The 19,016-nt window shown below is 34.3% G+C and overlaps 1 protein-coding gene across 2 annotated transcripts in view; it reads left to right on the top strand.

Annotated features, from left to right (window-relative positions):
* The window catches only part of LOC141490822 (phospholipid scramblase 1-like), a 55,121-nt gene that overhangs the window by 34,172 nt on the left and 1,933 nt on the right, over positions 1-19,016 (top strand). For both annotated transcript variants that reach the window (XM_074191124.1, XM_074191125.1), the window contains exons 4-8: positions 2,849-3,018; positions 6,580-6,622; positions 9,872-10,092; positions 12,070-12,231; positions 14,941-15,102. In XM_074191124.1, the coding sequence (XP_074047225.1) occupies positions 2,849-3,018; positions 6,580-6,622; positions 9,872-10,092; positions 12,070-12,231; positions 14,941-15,102 (758 nt within the window). The remainder of the gene's footprint in view (positions 1-2,848; positions 3,019-6,579; positions 6,623-9,871; positions 10,093-12,069; positions 12,232-14,940; positions 15,103-19,016) is intronic.

Consider the following 19,016-nt stretch of genomic DNA (forward strand, 5'->3'; position numbering starts at 1 on the left):
AATCCAACTCAACTGCATATCACTCAGACTCTGACTAATACACTCAATATATCAAGAACATTCTATCAATGTCCTAACCAAGGACAGTTATATGATTTGAACTGATTAGCCACAAAAAATATTGCTCAAGTGAGTCCATATGCAAATTCACTTGAGACTATAGCACACAAATAGAGATCTTTTATTTTTCTTTCTATAAATTCAGTTCCCTTAGTAGGACTTATTTCAGTTCTTTCAGTCATTGATCTCATTATATACAAAATTTTTATAAGATGTAATCTCTGGTCAATGAGTTTTGTAAAAGATTGATAATTCAAATATAATTATTTTCATTGCAATCCAAGACATATAATTTTATACACTTGTAAACATTATTGTCAGAGGTTTTTAGGCTTCCGTAGATTGACAAAAAAATCTAAAGTACATGAAAAAAAGGTTAAGGAAATCTTAATTTATAAGTTTCTTCCATTGCAAGTGATCTAGTCATAATTCTTAATGTGTGCCTTTGTCCAATAAGAAAAGCTGAGGTGGGACTTGATTTTATTTAATATCCAATAATGGTTCATCTATTAGGAATGATCAAGGAATATCATCATTCTAGACAGCCACACAAAATACCTTCTAAACAAAAAATATCTTAAGTATTTTGTATAGAGACATTTCTAAAATGTCTGGCATAGCTCCCTGCCCACTTGAATAGATTAAATGATCTTCCACATACTCTGAATTCTGATATATAGTAAGTACTTAATATTGATTGATGAGTTATAGTTCTCATAAGAAATGGAAATCATTATTCTTTTCTGTGAAACATTAAACCCCTCAGGGACCATAATTGTTGATTCTAAATAGTCCCAGATTACTGTGTTTTTTATGATGTTTCTGTACATGATTTCTGGAGTTTTCCAGCCTCTTCCAGTTTTGCAATAGATCATAACTTTTCCTTAATATCTATGTACTTTTATTCTCATTCAATCCAATGGATATTAAGAGTCTATTATATATAAAGCAGTATGTTTTGCCATAAGGATACACAGATTTTTAAATGAGCTTCCTTTTTTGTAGCAAGGTCAACATGGAGATAAAACAGTTACCACTGCCAAATAAGAGGAAATCAACTTTTAAGTGTCATCTGAGATGCTTGTTGATGAGAAAAGTATGTAAATTTAGTGAATAAGCTTCATGACATAACTGACCCTTTATTGATTTTCTGATATTGAGATATGGCATAGCAGTATCAAGCCAGAGGAAAAATCAAGTTAATAGGAAAAAATAGGAAAAAATGTCTTATTTTCCTTTTTTTGGTTATTTCATTGAGAAACATGCTTACTTTGTTTATGATTTGAGTGTTCTCTAAGCAGTCTTCTTTAATTTTATGTTTTGTAGTTTTTTGTACTTTTAGATGATTGCTTGATTGAAAGAATAGAAGCCAAAGTAGTTGGAGATGGACAGTCCTTGGACATGGGAAAAATTGTTCCCACGATGGATAAGTGAATAAATGATATGAACTGATAGTCTTAAAAAAGGAGAAAGACAGTTATCAATGAACATTTGAAAAGATGTTCTTGATATTTAATAGTATTGCTTTGTTTTCAGTCATGTTAGACTCTTTTGATCCCATTTGGGGTTTTCTTGCCAAAGATACTAAAGTGATTTCACATTTCTTCCTGTAGTTCATTTTACAGAGGAAACCAAGGCAAAGAAAGTTAAGGAACTTGCCCAGGGTAACACAGCTAGTATTTGAGACCAAATTTGAATGCAGGTCTTCCTGATTCCAGGCCAGCATACTATCCACTGTTCCACCCTATAAACAGCAGCCCTATTTAATAATAAGAGAGATGAAAAAATAGAATAATTCTAAATTTCCACTTTACATCTATCAGATTGGTAAATGATTAAAAAAATTGAAACTGACAATTGTTGGAAGATAGTCACATTGATGTACTTTGGGTGAATTAGCCTTTCTGGAAAACATTTTAATTACCCCAATTTAATTGCCCCAAAAGGCACAAACTTTGATTAACTAATTCAATACTGGATATTTAAAGAGAAAGTACCCATATGCACATATTTAAAACATTACTTTTTCTTATATCAAAGAACTGGAAACAAACTGGGTACCTATCAATTAGAGAATGGTTGATCCCATTAAGATTTAATGTAATGTGACATTATTTTATTATTTCAAATGATGAAAGTAACATTTATAGAAACCTGGCAGAATTGTTGAAATGAACAGATTCAGAATGAAATAATTAGAACAAGAATATTTCTACAATGGTACATATTGCAAAGGAAAATATCTGTAAATGACTTAAGAAGAATAATTGATACAATAACCAATTGAGGTTTTGAAAGACTGTTGATGGATGACATTTCTTATTCCCTTGGCAGAGAAGTGATGGCCCACAGGACCATGGATGAAGCCATATTTTTTCAGTTTATAGACAATATTCATATTATTTTGCTTGAGTACATTTATTTGTTTCAAGGGAAACTTTTTATTTGGCACAGAGGAAGAAGTATAGACACAGGAATAGAAAGTGTTATAGTGATTACAGTTTTTAAAAAAAAGTAGAAAAAAGTATCAATGAAACATTTTTTTTAATCATAGAACTGCTGGAAAAAGTGGGAAAAAGTATGAGAGATACCAGGTACAGTCCATATACCTAGGTACATGGAAATTTGAATCAATACATTTGAAAAAATAATATGATATTAACTTATGAAATTGAATATTTCAGGATGTAGTTTTTTTGAATCATCAACATATTGTCTCAAATGTGCTAATATTCTGCAATGTACTGGTACATAAAATTATAAACCTCTTCATTATTTCACCCTCAAGGCCCTCCACAACAGACTGGCTATCCAGGCCCTGGACCTATTGGCTTTCCTAGCTATCAACAGCCTCCCGTCCTTACTAATCAACCTCAGCCTGGCATGTCTCAGTGGGCACAATGGAATCCAGCAACAGTATCAACAAATTGTCCACCTGGATTGGAATACTTAACTCAGGTACTGAATTAACCCTCTCTCCTTTCCAATTTGGGTTTTGGGATAAATCCATGATCTCATCTCTAAGATGTGGATCACAACCCAATGATTATTTCTGATTTTGTGAAATTCTCATCAATGTCTGTTTTAATTTTATAAGGTAAGATTTATTTTATCCTTTGTCTTTGTAATTCCAAGTCCTAACACAGTGTTTTGGTCCGGAGTTGAAGTTTAATAAATGCCTATGGCTTGAAGAACAAGTAGTGACTTAATTAATAGAGCTCTAAGTCCGGAATTAGGAAGGTCTGAGTTCAAATGTGACCTTAGCTTGGTTCTTCTGGGCAAGTCAACATTTGTTTGAGTTCATCTACTGTAGAATGGAATGGCTAACCATTCCCGTATCTTTGCCAAGGAAACCCCATCAGAGAGTAGGACCTGAATGAATAACAATGGAACAGTTAATTGATTGACTGTCAACTCAGAGTTGTTCCCTTTAATAATTAGGGTTAGGTAGCAACATAACAGATGATATTCCTTACTCTTGGACATATACTCTTGAATATATATTCAACATATATCTCAAAAGAGAGGGAGATGCATTCCATAATATAAGGTAAAAGTCCATTAAAATAAATCAATGAATGTTAGTTTTTGAGTTCTATTTGTTTTGTTCATTTGTTTCAGTCATCCTACTCTTTGTGACTCCATGTGGGGTTTTCTGGACAAAGTTATTGACTCGTTTGCCATTTCTTTCTCTAGCTCATTTATGGGTGAGGAAATTGAGCCAAACAGGGTTAAGCAACTTTGCATAAAGTTAAAATTTGGCATTATTTATAGTTATCAACGAACATTTTACTCCCTGTTATTCTAGTAATATTGGTTGAATTGAATCGACCTACCACGTGCAAGAAACAGTGATACAAGCCAGGAATACAAAGTTGGATACCAGACACAATGTTTTCTCTCAAGGAGATCACAATCTAAATGTGTGTGACAGGGATTGGAGGAATGTGAGACCAGGTCTCAAATTTTGGCACCTAAGAAATTCTAGGCAACTCATCCATCCTTCTGAGCTCCAACTAAAAAATGAGTTTGAAACTAGATGATTTCTAGGAGTCTTTCCAATTATTAATCTATGGTGACTCTGTGATGCTAAGCATGACACAATGTAGAGTATGTTCAGGGGAATGGAAAGGATCACAGTGTGTTATGAAAAATTTATGGGGGGGTGGCCAGGTGGCACAATGTATAGAGCACTGACCCTGGAGTCAGGAGGACCTGAATTCCAATCCAGTCTCAGACACTATATAATTACCTAGCTATGTGGCCTTGGGCAAGTCACTTAACCCCGTTTGCCTTGCAAAAACCTTAAAAAAAAAGAAAGAAATTTATGGGAGAGGCAATTTTCAGTTGAAAAGATCAAAGAAGTCTTCAGGAAAGAATAGATTAAAAACTTGTATTAAACACTTTATATGCCAATTCAAATATAAACGTGAGATAGTACCTAACAGCAAGAAACTTCCATTCTAATAGTGGAGACAATGAGCAAAAGAAGATGTGGCCTGGAAAGAAAGTTATGATCTTGGAAGTTAAGTAGAACCACTTGGCAGTCCATTGACATACACTATCCAGAGGCAATGGAAGTGTTTAGTTGGAGATATCTTGAGTTTCAGGAGTAGGCAAGGCATTCCAGTAGACATATAAAACATCCAGTTAGAGACACAGGACTTCTGTGGAGTAAGTTTGGAGGGCGTATACAAATTTGTAAGTCATTTCAGTGGAAAGCAAGGGAGAAGATTTAGGTCCTCAAGATCATGTAAAGAAGAAAAAAGAAGAACATTATCTAGGAATTGGCAATTAGCAAAAATAATGATGAAAAAAGAACAGTCAGAGAGGAATGGATCCTGAAATTTATTTCACTTAACATTGAAGATAAAAGAAATAGATTAAAGGCATGTGAAATTGGCTTTCTAAATGATGCAATGGATCTGTATAATATTTTCATGCTTAGGTGAAAATTGTGATTACAGCTCAGGTTTCAGTTGAAATAAGTGCTAAATTAAAATTGTTTTCAGGAAAATGTAAAGTTTGGGGATTTTAATAGCTGTTTGGTTTGTTTAACTTCATATTCCAAGCAGTGACCCCAATGCCTCACAATAGTAGTTACCCAGAAAAGAAAAAGCAAAAACTGGATGATTAGTTCAGTAAAAACTTCTATGTATCTGTCATGGACAATGTAAGGCCCCATGAAAACAAAAACAGAAATAAAATATTCCCTCTTGTAGAGGAACTTGCATTATACTTGGATGACCACCCATCTCACATTACAGACGAATGTAGCTCAGGTGTATAGAGAGGTTGGATCAGGTAGTCTCTCAAGTTTGTGGGATCATTCCTTCCTAAATAGGTATGAAGAATTATCAGAGTAATACAATCCTGATATGTACGGATCATAAAAGATGATACAAAAATGAATTATAATTGCATTTTTGAAATGTAGATTTTACTTTTTATCATTCGATGGTGGCTGACTATAAACAATGGGTGAAAATGTTATGTTCTTTAGGGTTTTAGTTTTAGCTTAATTTTTTCTCAGAGTTTATAGAGTCAATAAACATTAATTGAATGCCTATTCTGTGCCAGGCACTATCAGAAGTGCTAGAGATATAAAAAAGGGCAAAAGTCAGTCTCTGCTCTAAAGGAGCTCCCATCTTAAAAGAGGAGACAGCATGCAGGCAAGCATGTACAAAGAAACTAGAGAATCACTCAACAGACAGAAGGCACAAGAATGAAGAGCAATTAGGGAAACTAGTCTTAGTGATGCAGATTTTATTAAATAAATCTTTTGTGCTGTTCAGTCATTTCTTTAACTTTTAAATTTTTTTTTATTTAAGGCAATGGGGTTAGGTGACTTGCCCAAGGTCACACAAACAGGCAATTAATAAGTGTCTGAGGCTGAATATGAACTCAGGTCCTCCTGACTCCAGGACCACTTCTCTATCCACTGTGTCACCTTGCTGCCCTGTTCAGTCATTTCAATCATTACCCCATTTACGGTTTTCTTGGTAAAGATAATGGAGTGGTTTGCCATTTCCTTCTTCAGCTTAAATTAGTGTTAAGTGACTTGCTCAGGGTCAAAAAAAATAGTAAGTGGATTTGAGGTGGATTTGAACTCAGGTTTTTCTGATTCTAGTCCTGGTACATCACCTAGCTGCCCAATAATTTTAAAAAAAGGGGATCTTTTCATGACAGATTTGTATGTGTTAGAGATTCAAGGCTTTTATTTGACAGGATAATATGTAATCAGTAGTCACTGTGTATCTCTAGAGGATACAGAATTGACCCTAGAACCAGGAAGATTTAGGTTTGAGTTCCAGCTCTGCTATAAATTGGCTGTGCAACCCTAAATAAGCCATTTAGCCTCTAACTTCTCTAGGCAACTCTCTTAAGACTTTTAAGTTGCAAAGATGTTACTGGTCTTTACTGGTAAAATTTTATCATCCAGGAGTTCTTTTAGTGAAATTATAGACCTTTTATCTAATAATTGATCTAATAATTATTAATTATGTTTCACTCATATAGATAGACCAGTTACTGATTCACCAGCAAATTGAAATTTTGGAAGGTATGTATCTACTGTACCCTTAAGAGAATAATTTATCTTATTGCATTTTTCTTTTTCAAGGCAATGGGGTTAAGTAGCTTGCCCAAGACCACACAGCTAGGTAATTATTAAGTGTCTGAGGTCGGATTTGAACCCAGTTACTCCTGACTCCAAGGCCGGTGCTCTATTCACTGTGCCACCTAGCCGCCCTGCCTTATTGCATTTTAATCAACACCTGTCTATAAAGTGTTTTCTTACTTCAGTTGGAGAAATGAACCATAGTGAAGGGAGAATAACATTATATATGGTTCTCTGCTGTGTTTCTCAATAATTGAATCATTCATTTTCTCTATACCCCAAGACCCTGTTAGTCAATAGCATTTATTAAAACCTAATATGTCTCAAATACTAAAATTTAAGTACAGAATGTACAAAGAAAAACAAAAGACAGACCTTCCCCTCAAGGAGCTCCTGAATTCTCTTCTGTCTTTTTATACTTTCTTGATGAGATCATTAACTACTATGGGTTTCATGATTTTCTCTGTACAGATTACTGTTGGATCTTAGTCTCATTCCTGAACTCATATCCTACATTTCTAATTACTTTGTGGATATTTTGAGATAGCTAAGGCTATGGGATTAAGTGCTCTTAAGCTATACCCATAGCTATTTCTAACTCAGCATGTCAGAAAAAGAGAATTTATTTATTATAAAAAAAAACTCAACTCTCTTATGAACTTCCCTATTATGGTTAAGGACAATGTTGTCCTTCCATATACCCAGGCTTGAGATCTTGGTTTTATTCTCTATACTGCACTTACTTCCTTATATTCTATCAATTACCAAAGCTTACTGATATATCTCTATAACATCTCTCCTTTCTTTTTTCTCCACCTATACAGCTAGCACTCTAGTTCAGGTCTTCATCATTTTTTGCCTGGACTATTGCAAAAATTTCTTATTAGCCTCCCTGCCTTAAATTTTGCTCCATTCCAAACCATACTCCAACCAGTCATCAGAGGTTTTTTCCCTAAAGCTCAGGTCTAACCTTCACAACCTGATCCCCTGCTTTTCTCCAGGTCTTATTAATGCTTAGTTCCCTTCACCCACAATGAAATTTACTCAAACTGATATTTTCATCATATACTTTTCAATTCCCATGTAAATATTGCCTTTAAACTTATCATCTCTATTCTCCCTTTATCTACATCTTGATCTCGTAAACAGCACTTTCAAATGTAGTTGCTTCCTTTAAAATCTCTTGACTGATAGATGTGATGAGCATTTTTCAGTCTTCATGGTATACTTGCTACTTCCATCTTCTTCAAATCTCTTCACCTTTGTCTTTCCTCACACTTTTGTAGCCTAGTTCCTTTTATCAATATGATCGTGCCTGTGCCTTTTCAGTCTCCTTTAAGCCATCGCTTGTACTCTAACTGTAAGCATTCTGGAAACTTCTATTTTTCACATTTTCTTGATGAACTCATCAGTTGCTGTGATCTTACTAAAGATGACTTCTAAAACCACATAGTACCAATCTTTCTCCTGAACTATTCCTCATTGACAACACCATGCTGTACTTTTAAAAAAAAAAAATTGTTTCATAAGTATCTCAAATTCAGTAGGTCTAAAATGGAGATTAATTTCCACCAGTCCATTATCTAGAGTTTGGTTTGTAGGTCACTATCATAAGTACCATCACCTTCAAATAAAAGATAAACCAATACAATTTGATTAGTTGCTGAGGTTTAAGGACCAGTTTCCACAATATCTATTGCATCCATCCATTTTCACTCAATTAAGTCTAAAATGGCAAGTAATTTCCACCAATCCATTATCCAGAGTTCTATTTGGAGGTCACTGTCATAAATACTATCACCTAGGCTCATAATCTTCAAATAAAAGATCCATTTTACAATTTGATTACTTGCTGAGTTTTAAGGACTAGTTTCCACAACCTCTATTGCATCCATCCATCCACCCACCACCCTAATTCAGATTCTCAACTCATCTTGTCACTATGAATAGAGGTAAGGTCATGTCTTATTACTGTAAGGATACAGTTTTAATCACTTTCATATTGGTTTCTTTGCTTCCAGTCTCTCTCCTCTCCAAATTATCTTTTTCACAGCTGATAAAATAATTTCCCTAAATAAAAAAAGTCTGACCATGTAACAACAATGCTTAAAAATCTTCAGTCTCCAAGATGACAATTCTGTCATTTGTCATCTAAAATCCTGCATGAACTAGTTCCAACCTATCTTTCTGCAATTTTTTTAATGTTATTTTCTATGAAATCTACAATTAAGATTCTATATATAAACCTGGAAGATTTTCCAACTCCTCCCTTCTCATTACAGATAAGGAAATTGAGTTCCATAGAGATTAAGGTTCTTATCTAAGATCATATTCATACTGATATTTGATATTTAATAAGTATTTATTAAATGAATGGATAATAGAGGATTTCCTTTCTTTTTTCTAGGGTTTTTTCTTTTTTTTTTTGCAGTGGGGTTAAGTGGTTTGTGCAAGGTCCTACAGCTAGGTAATTATTAAGTATCTGAGGCCAGATTTGAACTCAGGTTCTCCTGACTCCAGGACTAGTGCTCTATACACTGTGATACCTAGCTGCCCCTATTTACTTTCTATATCATGTGTCTTACACTCTGTTATCCTAAATCCATGTTTCTATTCAAAAACCAGTACAGAGTTAGAGAGGCAGGTTTTAAATCAGAATAACCTGGTTTCAAAGTCCCATCTGTGACACACACCCTCAAAGACTTTATGACCTTGAGCAATTCTCTTAACTTTTTTAGTTCTCTAGACAATGCAAGACTTAAAGTTGCACAGTCAATGCTCATCTACATTGGTAGAGATAGTTTTCTCATCAGGAGTTATTATATCAATGGAAACACAAGTTCAATCTGAAGAAGAATAAAAGTTCTTTTTCATGCATTAAAATGACAAAAAAAATGACCAAAAATTCATTTTTAAGTATTCTTTCTAAAATAAAAGCAATTGAACTTCCTTTGTTTTAGATCTGAAAAGAGTTTTAGAGATGATTTGTTGCAACCCATCACCCTATAGGGCATAACCTTGTTTTATAGAAAACTAAGTCCCAAGGAAGATTGACAGTTTGCCCCACATGATACAACAGAATATAATTAATAATTGGAAATTATTTAGTATATTTGTGCTAAAATCCTTTTACCATAGTGGCCTTATTTGTGCTAATTACCATATCTTCTCTTATTTTATTTTCATTTTTAGTACTCACAGGTTTTGAAACCAACAACAAATATGAAATTAAGAACAGTTTTGGACAGAGAGTTTACTTTGCAGTGGAGGAAAATGATTGCTGTACTCGAAACTGTTGTGGACCCTCAAGACCCTTTGTTATCAAAATTCTGGACAATTTAGGGAAGGAAGTGATAACCTTTCAGAGACCTTTAAGGTGTTCTTCCTGTTGCTTCCCCTGTTGCCTCCAAAAGGTCAGTGAACATCTTTTTGTTGTCCAAGATACTTGTTCATGATGCTGCTGCAAAACTTGTAAACAGTGATCTCTCCAATTAGAAATCTTGTTATACATGAGTTGATAAAAGACTATATTTACATTGGAGGTGGGAGAAAGTAGGCATGAAACATGATAACTGTTGGCATTGGAGGGTTATTTTATGACAGAAAGATTAGACTTGTATTTGACTCCCAGAGGGTAGAACTAAGAAATGTCAGAATTGTATGTATATAATTATTTGTTTATTATCCCCTCCATTAGAATCTGAGCTTTTTGAAAAATAGGAACAATTGTTTTTGTCTCTATTTTATTTGCCTGTGCTCACACACAGTCCAACACACATAGTAAATGATTATACCTGTTGACTTGATGGTGCAGAGTATGATAATATGTTCGATATAATTAAAAATAAGCTTGCTGACTAGTAGACATTGAAAAGCCAAATAGGGAGCCTTGAAATGTAACGGATTCCCTTTCATTCAAGATATTTAAGCAAAGTCTAGATGACCACTTAAGGGGAGAGGTTATAGTAAAAAGATCCTTCTTTTCAAGGATGGTTAAAGGACTAGATGGTTGCTAAAGAAGATTTCCAGATAAGACTATTGACAGAAAACTGTTGGTAGGATGGTAGATGGCAGGATCACAAATAGGGCTACCATATACTTCACTGCAACCATTATGTCAAGATTGGGGGATAAGGTCAATCACTTGCCAAGGAAAAAAAAATCAATCCATGTGCCTAGTTTCCATTAAATTTTCTTTCCAAAAAAAAATCCCTTTTTAAATTTGAATAACTCCTTGGAGGATTTAGTAAGCCAGTATATAGTTAACACTTTTATTAACCCTTAATACCTTAGTAGACACTTGACAGCCAGCTGCTCAATAGAAACTTGAAATATAAAGAAGGTACTTGAGGAAAGGGATATCCAAGAGAGGAGAGATACTAATTGCCTATTTCTCATTTTTGCCTTGGATTAGTCATGATTTTACCAATTTTAATTTCCTTAAACATGAGATTAGGGTTAAACTCACAGAATTTAACTTAGAAGGGACTTCACAAGTATTCAATTCTAATTTATGAGTTCTCCCCATCACATCATCAATAAATCAGGTTTTTTTAGAATCTAGACATTCTAAATGGGGGGGGGGGAATATACTCTGCTTGAGTCATTCCCTTAGATCTTTTTAGAGTTGACATTGAGATATTAACAGTCATTCCACTAATTTCTGAATTCATTTAACAATTCTATCATCTGGCTCCTATCTGATCTCAGAGATGACATGAAAAACTCTCAAAGGTTTATTGATATCTAGTCCAGTTATATCTTGGGCTTTCCTTTTCTATCAAATAAGAACTATTATTCTTAATTTGATAGGTTAAAAAGTATTGGTGAGACTCCAACCTCTCAATGAAATGGGAGGAGAAGAATGAACATAGAGTAAGAGTTGAGTGAGAGTGAGCACACAGATAAAAACAGCTACCCAGCTCCCATGAAGAAATGATGTTTGCCGAACATGGTGCAATAGAGCTAGAAACATTTTATGGCTCATCTTTCTCCTTTGGTCTTACTTTCTCTTCTAGAAGTATATATTTGTCAGCTAGCAACCTTTTTTTTTTGTAGTAATCATATCAAAGTCCACTGGTTGCAATGAACAAAGCCCTAAAAAGAGGTTCCTTTTTTCATAATACCATGCTACAATTATAAAAACTAAGCCTTGAACTGAGTTGGCCAGCCTTTCCAGTTCATTTCTTACTCAGTTAATTAACAAAGGTTTTATCTAATCATGCGAATATCAGGACAGAATCTAAATCTAAAAGGTTTAAGAGAAAACTATTTGAAAAACATCCTACTGTTGTTGCATGATTTTGCTTATTTTAAAGTTAGTTTGTTTTAAAATTGAAGTATTTCATGTTATTTTACAGTATTTTTAAAATCTTTTTTACCTTTTGCAGTTGGAAATACAGTCTCCTCCTGGTGTAACAGTAGGTTACGTTGCCCAAACTTGGCACCCTTTTCTACCAAAATTTACAATTTTAAATGAACAGCATCAGGAAGTGCTGAAAATCTCTGGTCCATGTATTGTTTGCAGATGCTGCACAAACCTCGACTTTGATGTAAGCTACATTGACAATGATATTTCTGAGTTTCTGTACTAAAGATAAGAACAAAAAATATCAAGTTTATACTGTTGCTTATTTTGAGAGGTTGTGTTTAGCTATTGGCACACTTCAAAAATAATTTGTGTTTCTAATCTGATATCTTTGTTCTAGTGGGGTGAGGAGCTATTGCTAGAATATTATAATTTTTAAAAATAGATGATTTGGGAGCAGCTCTATGATTCAGTGCATAGAGTTCTGAAATCAGAAAGATCTGCATTCAATCCAATCTCAGACACTTACTAACTGTGAGACCTTGGGCAAGTCACTTAACTTCAATTGCCCCCTGCCCCCAATGTGATTTTGTAAAGATGTATCTGGTAATATATCAAAAACGTATCAAATATCTGAGGTGGAAGGAACCTTTAGATCTAAGATCCTTAGAGATATAGAAAGATTAGAGAAGTAAAAGAATTTGCTCATTGAGATTTAAACCAAAATCTTTGGTTCTAAATCCAACCAGCTCTCTGTTTACTCCTCCTAAATTTTGCTAATGCTAAGAAATATAGCATTAGAAATCTACATCTTAGAAACATATTTAGGTGCAGCTAGGTGGTGCAGTGGATAGAGCACCAGTCCTGGAGTCAGGAGGACCTGAGTTCAAATCCGGCCTCAGACACTTAATAATTACCTAGCTGTGTGGCCTTAGGCAAGCCACTTAACCCTATTTCCCTTGCAAAAAAACCAAAAAAAAAAGAAAAGAAAAGAAATATTAGTAAGGTTTAAAAAAAGAATTTGAAATAGATATGTGATTATGTGGATTAACAACTTATTTATTTGATTTTTTACTAGATTCAATACCTTGGATCATAATCTGAGATGTTAAACCACATGGGGGCAGGAGGTGGAAGGTAGCTGACTCATAAAACTGAATATAAGCAAATAATTTAATGATATTCATAAATGAGATCTGCTCTATGTTGGGGAAAATTGGCTTATTAGTATCAGGGAATTATAGAATTCAAATCAGAAAGGATCTTAGAGGTCCTGTGGTACAATTATTTTTAATTTTACAGATGAGCCAACTGAGTCTCTGAGGGTTTAAGAGATTTTCCAAAGTTCAGGCACTAGTGGATTTTGAATGCAGGTCCTCAAATTCCAAATGCTTTAATTTTACCATGTTGCCTCTTGTGTGATTAATTATGAGTCCTTTTACAAATCATAGCTTTGGAAAAATTCCTCCTGAGATAGACCTAAACATAAAGGCTTCAGTTTTGTCAACAGCATGTAGCTGAGGCTGACAGTGGATTTTCCAGACTCCATCATTTTCCTGGATGTTTTCACTAGCTCTTATGCTCATCCAGATCAAAGAGAATCTCTTTTCATCTTCAATTGTTATTTGTATTTTCAATGTTCTTCCCATGGGTGACTTTAAAATTTTTTCCTCACCTCTCCCCTTGGACTCTGATCTCATTAAATCTTTTCAAATGATTTCTTTCTGTAATATTTCCTCCATATATATATTTTTATGATGGCTTATAATTTTGAATATAAAAGAAAGGTTTCCTCCTTGCCTTGGAATGTGATAAAATTCTCTCCCATATCTTTTAAAGCAATGATAGAATCATTCTAATATGTCTTAAGCACACCTTTTAAATAAAATTCAAAATTCTACAGGGGATGTTCCATGTCCTATTGTTAAGTCTAGTAGCCTTATCATCTGCAACCATCTCCAGTCATCCTGATCCATATCTGATCACTGGACTTACATGGCTCTGGAGGAGAAAGTGAGGCTGGTGACTTAAACCAGCAATCCCTCTCTCAAATCCAATTCACTTGAAAGTCCTAGCATCCGCATCCTGTTGTCATGACTTCAAGAATGAAAGATAAATGACAGTAGGTATGAGCCAATGTAGAGTGCTCAATGTAATGCCATGGAGAAATTGCAAAGCACACACCATTACCTATGAGTGTGATGTAGATAAGAGTTCAGGGACTATGCTGAAATTTACAATCACCTGAAGAGAGAGTTGGATTGGGTGTTTTTCTTTTTTTTTTTTTAATAAATTCTTGTTTTTACTGTTTAGGCAACTCATAGAGGAAACTACTTCTACCTGATATAGCTGATCTGTCCTGTAATGTAATAGTCTTGAGAATTGCTACTTTACAGCAATGTCTAACTCTTTAGCCCCATATATTAAAATAAATAATACAACTATTCAGGAACTCCAGAAAACAATAGGAATAAAAGATGCTATCACAAAAATTGAGGAAAGAAAGAGAAGATGGACTGGTCACGCCATGAAAACAAAGAATACATGGTATGGATAGCCATATTACCCCACTAGTATTCTAGTGTTATTGGGAGAAAGTGTTGAAGGCCTCTATTATATTTGGGTCTGGAAGTCACAAAGGATAGGTTTATTTGGATTCATAGAAATGGAAGAAACTCTCAAATTCATTGAGATCTTAGATCATAGATCCATTTGAGTATATATGACAGGGATTAATTCAGGAAACTTTGACATCAGGGAGAAATAGTCTTTCTCAGATAAACATTTTCCAATTTAAGTATTAATGGCTTTCTTTCTCTACTGTTAGGTACAACATCTTTGTTTTACAAATAATAGTATTTCTGTGATACTCTTTAATGTAATAAAAATGAGATCTTTTCTCATTTTATGTTGAAGAATATCTGAGATTGCAATTTATTTTCTCTCTCATTAGATAAAATCTCTTAATGAAGAGACTATAGTTGGAAAAATCACAAAACAATGGACAGGAATTATAAAAGAAGCATTTACAGATACTGATAACTTTTCAATTCAGTTCCCAATGGACCTTGATGTGAAAATGAAAGCTGTGATGTTGGGAGCTTGCTTCCTCATTGTAAGTAAATGATTAATAATTTTGTTTGATTTCTTTTTAGTTTCATTAATTGGAAAAAATAATATCCATGTCAAATGTGAAATATGGATTGCATACTTTCACGTGTGTAATGGGTATTGATTTTATTACTTGCCGTTTCAATGGATGAGGGAAGGGGCAGAGAGGAGGAGAATTGGGGATGGAAAATAAAATTAAGTTAATAAAAACAAATAATATCAAGTTGTGCTTTTGAAAAATCTCCTTTTAAAAATGAACGTAGTCCTTTATTCTAGTCACAAAATTAATATCATTCAGGGTAGTCAAGCCCTTGGATATCATAAAGGAGTCCCTCATGGCTCAGAGTGGCACAAGTCAGTCTGATCTAGTTTATAAACTAGAAAGGGCTAGTTCATGTTCTTATTTCTTACAACTCCACGCACTCAGGATCCAGATCTTAGAAAATACTCATGAAACAATTTTGGTTCAAGCTGAAAGAAGTGGGGATCATTGGGCATAATTCAAAATCATTACCTAGTGTCTTCACACTCCTTGCCCAATAAAAAAAAAGCAAACAGCTTCCTATCTTTGCTGACAAACTTTGCTTGATTACTGCTTCACACAAATGCCATTTTTTTCACATCTCCTTCTAAGTGGGTTGCCATGGTCACATTAATATTGGATTCTACAATATAGCAAACATAGTAAACCACTTACTTTGTGTAAAGCATCTTATTATCTCTCCTCTTACCAAACTTAAAATCAGCTTGGAGAAATGGGATTTATACAGAGCTCCCATTTTTTTGGTTGACAAGGTAGAGTGTGATTATAGAAAAGAACTTCAGACAACATATTCTTAAAATTTGAAGAGAGAAAGAATGCTTTCAGAGAGTACCTGAAATAATCAGGAAAAGGCTTCTATGATGGAAACAGTTTTTAACTGTATCTTGAAAGAAGAAAAGAAATTCAGGAGAAGTCAGTGAAGGAGTATATTCTAGAAATGGGGACAACCAGTAGAAATGTATAGGAATGAGAGATGATCAGTTGAAATTTTGCTAATGTCTAGAGCTAAGAAGGGAGTTTTAGAGGTCATTCAATTCATTTATTTTACAGAAGAGATAGTTAAGGAACAAAGAAGTTACACAAAAGTGCTAAGAAGTAGGAGCCAGGCTTCTGATTTCCATCTTATTTCCCTTTATTATATAATGTCAGTAGAGACTTAGAAGTCATCTATTCCAAGCTATCTCATGTTATAGATGAGGAAAAGAATTTAGATGGCATTAAGTCCACATAAGTACTATGAATCTCAAAAGGAATTGAAACCTGAATCTTTTTCTAAATCCAATGTAATTTCATTTATTTGGTTAAAAAAAATAGAACAGTTATTTTCTTAAAAATCTTAATGAACTTTGTCTTTGACCTATATGGACTGTTTTGCTACATTAATTTCTTGTGGAAATTCCTTTAGTAATATTTTCTGCTGAACACACACACACACACACACACACACACACACACAAAGAAACACAGACAATTGAGTGCTTCTCAGCATTCTTGTCCCCAATACTACCCAGGGGTTATTCAAAATAGTCTAGACTTCCTTCAAGTTTTATTTTTGTTATCCTATACAGTCATGAAAATTCATTCCAAACTCATTGAAAGAGAGAAGAAAGAATAAAACAAAATTAATGGGCAAATAGTACATTGCTACAACACACTCCTTTCAAAATTCTTCAAGATTCCTTCTTTTTTGAGGCAGGAGGAATGGACCTGGAATCATATTTATATTGTAAACCCCCCCAAAAAGGAAGTTTCTTCTACCAATGGAAATCAAAATGAAATGTGCTCTGCATTTTATAATGGTAGAGAGTTCTCGGAATTGCTGAGAGATTGAGTTGGATAGATTCATATAACCAATATGTGTCAACTCCAAGGTCATCTCTTGACTAAACCATTTTGTCCAATATTGACATATAGTCTACTTTCTTATAGGGACCTCAAGAAAAATAAGAGTTGTTCAGGTTTTATTTATAACTGGCTAAGACTTTGTTAGAACACCATTTCCACTTATGAACAAGAGTGTTATTGCTGAACTTGAAGGAACTGAATAGGGCTGAGAATATTCTTTAAAGTTCTTTGGCTCAGTTTCGTACTGTTACAGCTCTTGCCTCTTGCATTCTGAAGGGTTACTTCTCATGGACCATAGATTTAGAACTAGAGGCAATCCGAAAGACCATGAGGTTGAGCTTTCTCCCCATTTTACACATGAAAAAAAGCTGACTGTCAGAGATTTTAAGTAATTTATCCAGTTGAATCTTGAGCTCTAACTCCAAACTTAACAGGATTCCCAGTACACTGTTCTGCCTCACACCTTGAAGAAACAGAAGCTGAAAAACTATAGTTCATTGAACTGCCCAAGGGAAGGCTTCTTTCCAAATTGGATTTGTTTTGCATTTTAAAATATTTGGCACTACCTGTGAGAACCACTGAGAATCACAAAGCAACCCATCAGGGACAAGGTCATTCTTTCTAACTGAAAAACCACATGCCATTTGCTTCCCTCTCCAAATCAAACCTACAGATTACAAAAGCAGGAAATTACTTGGAATCTTATCCAGATTCTTCATGGGTTCCAGTTCTAATCGAGGTTCAAATGTTTTTCAAAGATCCAGACTTAGTTTCCATTTGGGAGTATTGTAGCTTACTTTGGGGGCAAGCTTTTCAGTTCTCTTACTCCTTGATAAATGAGATTTGAAAATCAAACTTCATAATTTTAAATTCAAATTTATCTGAGGTGTACAGGGAAGAAAGAGAATTAGAAAATGATTTGAAGGAAAGATTAAAGAAGAGGTAGAAACAGCCTCTCAAGGTAGTAATAAAAGGTAAGGGAACAAAACAGAATCTGAAATTAGGAGAAGTGGAGAAAAGGGATTCATGAGAAAGAAAGGAAAGGGAAAGGTCAATGGAAACCTTGAAGACCTAATTAAATTCACTCATGACTGAGCAAAGCAGAAGTAAAAGGGTGAACATCACATGAGCCATCTGTGACCCGGCATCCCAAGACCTGGGCTTATATAGTCAAGGTTTCATCTCAAATTCATGGTGAACCCTCAGATAATCTTTCTTTTGTCTACTTTGGCTCCCACACATAAGATTTTCTATGAAAATCAAAATAACCTATACATCTCAATTTTCACTGATATAGGTAGAAAGATCCCTCATTTCTCTTCTAAACATTTAATGTAACAGTGAATATTCAAGTTCAGTAAATTTTACTCCATAGAAAATGGTAAACAACAGAGGGGACTGACATTAACCATAAACAGTTGATACCTCTCTTTTCCCGCCTTTTGGTACTATCCTAAAATTGTTTCCTATGAGGAAAACGAATGAGTTGGGTAGAGAGACTTCTATATGCCTCAGTCTTGTATCCTGAAATCACTCATAGTAACAATAGAAAAGATGAGGTTTTGGCTGTTTTGTACAGTGACCCAGTTTCTTATGTCTCCTTCAGCCTTGGATCATATATTCAATCATCTCTCTAAGACAAAGGTACAGTGTAATAAATCCCCATTCTCCTCCCTGGTAGGCTGGGTCATGTGATGAAGAAACAAATGTAGTAAAATTCAAAAGACCAGAATTACAACCAGAGTACAGAGAGAGAGAGGGATGTGTGTTAAAATAAATGCAGAATTTGTTATCTGGATCTTTGATTTTTTTTGATATATTCAACCAAATATGTACTAGTAGTAGGGATCTACACATACAGACACACACATGTGCACACATGTATATATACATATAAACATGAGTTTATTGCACACATAAACAACACTACATATATGTGTGCACACATGTATAATGCATATGTATGTATATGTGTCTCTGCAATTATTGAAAAGGCTGTTCAATTCCTCAATTAACTCTAAACTAAAATA

Source organism: Macrotis lagotis, chromosome 6 (assembly GCF_037893015.1).
Source record: "Macrotis lagotis isolate mMagLag1 chromosome 6, bilby.v1.9.chrom.fasta, whole genome shotgun sequence".
In the NCBI taxonomy this organism is placed as follows: domain Eukaryota; kingdom Metazoa; phylum Chordata; class Mammalia; order Peramelemorphia; family Peramelidae; genus Macrotis; species Macrotis lagotis.